This window comes from Staurois parvus, unplaced genomic scaffold (assembly GCF_062004578.1).
Source record: "Staurois parvus isolate SC_StPar_1 unplaced genomic scaffold, SC_StPar_1.0 ptg000377l, whole genome shotgun sequence".
NCBI lineage: Eukaryota > Metazoa > Chordata > Amphibia > Anura > Ranidae > Staurois > Staurois parvus.
The window spans coordinates 555,001-560,000 of record NW_028318173.1 but is presented as its reverse complement, the minus strand read 5'-3'; the positions used below and the strand labels follow the sequence as shown (position 1 = coordinate 560,000).

At 46.5% G+C, this 5,000-nt stretch overlaps 1 protein-coding gene across 4 annotated transcripts in view; it reads right to left on the bottom strand.

The window, feature by feature from the left end:
- The window catches only part of BRINP1 (BMP/retinoic acid inducible neural specific 1), a 317,361-nt gene that overhangs the window by 122,796 nt on the left and 189,565 nt on the right, over nt 1-5,000 (bottom strand). For all 4 annotated transcript variants that reach the window (XM_089685522.1, XM_089685519.1, XM_089685521.1 and 1 more), the window contains exon 5: nt 4,642-4,747. In XM_089685522.1, coding sequence (XP_089541648.1) covers nt 4,642-4,747 — 106 coding nt within the window. The remainder of the gene's footprint in view (nt 1-4,641; nt 4,748-5,000) is intronic.

Here is a 5,000-nt window from a genome sequence, read left to right as displayed (position 1 = left end):
GGGAGACAGGCTTCCTGGGACAACAACTTATTGGGAAGCTATAGATGTGATCATGTGACAGCTTCCTGATGGTTTGGGTGAACTGGGTTCAAATCGAATTTGGATCTGAACCAATCCCATCCCTACTAGGGACCAGGGCTGGGGACAGAGGCTTCCTGGGACAACAAGAAGAGGACAACAGTGCTGGGTCATACATTAAAAATACTAAAGTGACCCTGTCACTGTAAATAATCAGATACCTGCAATAAAAGAGGCTCTACCTACCGACCTTTCCAGCCACTATTTGCCGAAATGCTGCCTCTTCACTGCTAGCCGTCTACGGCATGTATTCCACCCTTCCGGGCATGTGGAAAGCCCGGTCCTTCATCACATGCTGTGGATTTTCCCACTGACTCATACATCACTATAGGATGAGTCGGTGAGAAGGACCATTGTGCTTGGAAACAGGCATTCCACTCATCTGGTTGGTCCAATACCTGCCGGGAAGCACCAAAGAGGAAATGTTGCAACAAACGGGCTATCGGTATTACAGCTATGTGATTCTTTACAAGTGACCTTGTGCTGAGAGGGTCACTTTAATTTTCCAGCTAACTCTTTTGTATTCACTAGCTCACCTTTTTTTTTCCAGTGTCAACTAATCCTTTACGGCATTTACGATGTCGGGGCCTTGCTGTAAATTCTAAGTCAGCCTTTCTTGACCTTCAACGCAGAGGAACCCTTGAAATAACTTTCCGGTCTAAGGAAACCCTTGTTAAAAATGACTCTATCTACAACTCCTGGTACATTAGTCTGATGGTCAGTGGGAAGGATGTTCCTTACATTTGTGATAAGGGGATACCATCAGTCCTCCTGTACAGGGCCCGGCCAGCAGGAGGGTCCAGGCAGCTGGGTGAATCGGATGTGGGCAGATAGGGTGATCGGCATGGCGGGGGCAATACTAGAACTGATCCCCTGCTTGGTTCTCCCTACAGCAGCTGAAAGCTGGCTTCTTCTCCTCCCCCTCCAGCTGGCATTCAGCTGCTACAGAGTGAGCTATGCAGGGAATCTGTTCCAGCAATGCCCCCCCCCCCCCCCCCCCGCCTCACCCACCTCACCCATCGCTCTCCCTGTACACCATATGTTTCTCCCTGCTGCCCAGGTCCCCCTGTGTGCTCCCAGCCCTTCAGGGCTGCTGGCTTCCCTTCTCTCCTTCCCACAAGCAGCTGCATTACTGGAACTGATCCCCTGTTTGGTTCTCCCTACAGCAGCTGAAAGCCGGCCTTTTCTCCTCCCCCTCCCGCTGGCATTCAGCTGCTGCAGAGTGAGCTATGCAGGGGAACGGTTCCAGTAATTGCCCCCCCCCCCCGCCTCACCCATCATTCTCCCTGTGCACCATATGTTCCCCCCTGCTGCCCAGGACCCCCTATGTGCTCTCATCCCCTCAGGGCTGCTGGCTTCCCTTCTCTCCTTCCCACAAGCAGCTGTATTACTGGAACCGATCTCCCGAATCGATCTCCCTACAGCAGCTGAAAGCTGGCTTCTTCTCCTCCCCCTCCAGCTGGCATTCAGCTGCTGCAGAGAGAGCTATGCAGGGGAACGGTTCCAGTAATCCCCCACCCCCTGCCTCACCCATCACTCTCCCTGTGCACCATAAGTTTCCTCCTGCTGCACAGGACCCCCTGTGTGCTCCCACCCCCTCAGGGCTGCCGGCTTCCCTTCTCTCCTTCCCACCGGCAGCTTCATTACTGGAACTGATCCCCTATATGGTTCTCCCTACTTCCCACTGGCAGCTGAAAGCACACAATAGAATCCTTTAGGATGGAGAGTGCTATTTCATCGTGGACAGCAAGTTAGAACGAAGAGAAAACATGAAATTCTGCGCAAAATTGGGCAAATCTGCCACAGAGATGTTTGACACAATTCGGCAAGTTTACGGCGATGCTGCAAACATCTCTGTGGCAGATTTACCCAATTTCGCGCAGAATTTCACATTTGCTCTTTTGTTCTAACTTGCTGACCACGATGAAATAGCTGACCTTCATCATGGAGAGCAAGTTACAACAAAGGGTGAATGTGAAACTGGGCAAATCGCTGGATCTCTGCAATGTTGTGAAAACGGCGACTTTTAAACTGGAGCTTCGTCTTCGGGGAGAGGGCATCTTCAGAGGGGTTGAGCTCGTTGAAGGTCTTCCTGATCCCTCATCATCTTCCAGTGATGTTCTTCCGCGTTTGCCACTCAAAACACCTCGAATGACTCAGTGACTCGATTCGGCAAGTTTAAGGCGATACTGCAATGAGTCGTTTGAGGTATTTTGAGTGGCACTCGCGGAAGAACATCACTGGAAGACGACAAGAGATTGGGAAGACCTTCAACGATCTCAACCCCCGAAAATGCCCTCTTCTGGAAGATGAAGCTCCAGCTCAAAGGTCACCATTTTGACAACATTGAGGAGATCCAGCGATTTTCCCAGTTTCACGTTTGCTCTTTGTTCTAACTTGCTGTCCATGATGAAATAGCAGACCTGGTAACACATGTGGTCAGAATAGCTCCCGTTGCACAGCTCCCGATATACACAGGACCATGTCTTTTGGTACACTGATTTATGAAGGTCAGTGCTCCCTGTGACTGTGTGCAGCCCTGTGCTTCCATTTGCTGGCCTGTTACAAAACTAGCCTTCAGTGAGACTGTCCATCTATTTATCTCCATATTGATCCATTCACTCTTTATCAGATGGGGTACCATGCTTGAAGCCCTATAGAATAAAATCTATTTCAAGCCAAGTATATTTGCTATTGCTACTTTGTCTAAGCCTGTGGTCTTCAAACTGTGGCCCAGGGGCTGGAAGCGGGCCTTGGGGCACCATTATTTACCGACACCAATAATGGGGTACAGCTCCTCCCAATGACACCAATGATGGGACATAGTTCCTCCCAATGATACCAACAATGGTGCACTGTTCCTACTAATGACACCAACAACAAGGCCCAATGGCACTAATGATGGGGCACAATAACTACCAATGACGCCAATAATGGGGCACAATTCCTTCCAATGACACCAGTGATGGGGCACAAATCCTCCCAATTATACCAATGATGAGGCACAGTTCCTCCCAATGACTCCAACAATGGGGCACAGTTCCTCCCAATGACATCAACAATGGGGCCCAATGACACCAATGCTGGGGCACAATTCTTCTCAATGAAGCCAGTGATGGGGCACAGTTCCTCCCAATTACATAAACAATGGGGCACAATTCCTCCCACTGAAACCAATGATGGGGCACTATTCCTCCCACTGATACCAATGATGGGGCATAATTCCTACCAATGACACCAATGATGGGACACTATTCCTACCAGTGACACTAATGATGGGGCACAATTCCTCCCAATAACACCAATGATGGGGCCCTATTTCTACCAATGATGGGACACTATTCCTACCAATGACACCAGTGATGGGGCACAATTCCTCCCAATTACATCAACGATGGGGCCCTATTCCTACCAATGACACCAATGATGGGACACTGTTCCTACCAATGACACCAGTGATGGGGCACAATTCCTACTAATTACATCAACGATGGGGACCTATTCCTACCCATGACACCAATGATGGGACACTATTCTTACCAATGACACCAGTGATGGGGCACAATTCCTCCCAATTACATCAATGATGGGGACCTATTCCTACCCATGACACCAATGATGGGACACTATTCCTACCAATGACACCAATGATGGGGTCCTATTCCTACCAATCACACCAATGATGGGACACTATTCCTACCAATGACACCAACAATGGGGCCCAATTACACCAATGATGAGGCACAATCCCTCCCAATGACACCAAGGATGGGGCATTGTTTACCCAACCTGATGCTAGGACATTTTCTACTCCCGATGGTAACAATGCAACCCTTCTAAAGCCTTAAGGACAGTAAACTGGCCCTTTGTTTAAAATGTTTGGAGGCCCCTGGTCTAAGCCATGATAAAGGAGGCTTTTTGGCTGCCGAAACACGTCGGATGTCTTTTTTTTTTGTGTTTCTGTTTTACTTATGATATTAATAAAAAATGTATAAATTATGATATTAATAAAATATTTTTTAATCTTAAGCACAGATATTGGTATATCCAAAAGAAAGAAAGCAGGTGGCACATCCAACAAAAGTGTAGCTATGTTGTCCCGGACAGGCAGTAAATCTACGTTTGCATCTAAATATGAAAGGTGTGCCTTTGGCTTTCCTTCTTTTGGATTTACTGGCAGTTTGGGGTAGAAAAATGATCCTCTACTTGGCTTTTTGCCATTCGGTCAGGTGAGGGGGGGGGGTTGACCCTGGTGTGGTGGGCTTGAATATCTTATTCATTTACAAATAAATTAATTTTGACTAAAACTCATTCCTCAATTTTTTATTTTTATTTTATTTATTTTTTAAACATGAATAAATCTTTTTGGAATTTGAGTGTAAATTGCTGCAAAAATTGACTCAAAAATCGGAAAAAGGAAAATTCCATTTTTTTTATTTTTGCTTACCAAAATGTTTTCACACACAGGCAAGTTAAATGTCGTTTTTTTAAAGGAATAATCATTTTTTAACTTTAAAAAAAAGTTGCCTTACATTGGAAGTTTGGACAATCCACATTACTCACCCTGAAGATGCAGTTTGCTTTCTGTGCTTTGCAACAGCACCGAACTGACTGAATCGAGATTGTCATAGCTGCTACATCCCAGCGGGCCAGTACGAGTTTCCGTGACCTACAGACACAAATGTGAAACCGGTCGTAAATCTACAATCATTCTTCACTAATATTCTTTACACTCTAAATCCACCCTAAATGTATGGCTCCCCATTGGCTCTTTATTCTGTAATATAGAGAAAAATTATTTGCTTGGTGATAAAAGTTGAGTTTAACATGTCACGGCAATAACCAGAGCAGGCAAAGGTGTCCTTGCCAAAGTCCCACGCAGCAGATTTTTCGGTGAAAATTATTGTGATGGCTTTTTCATT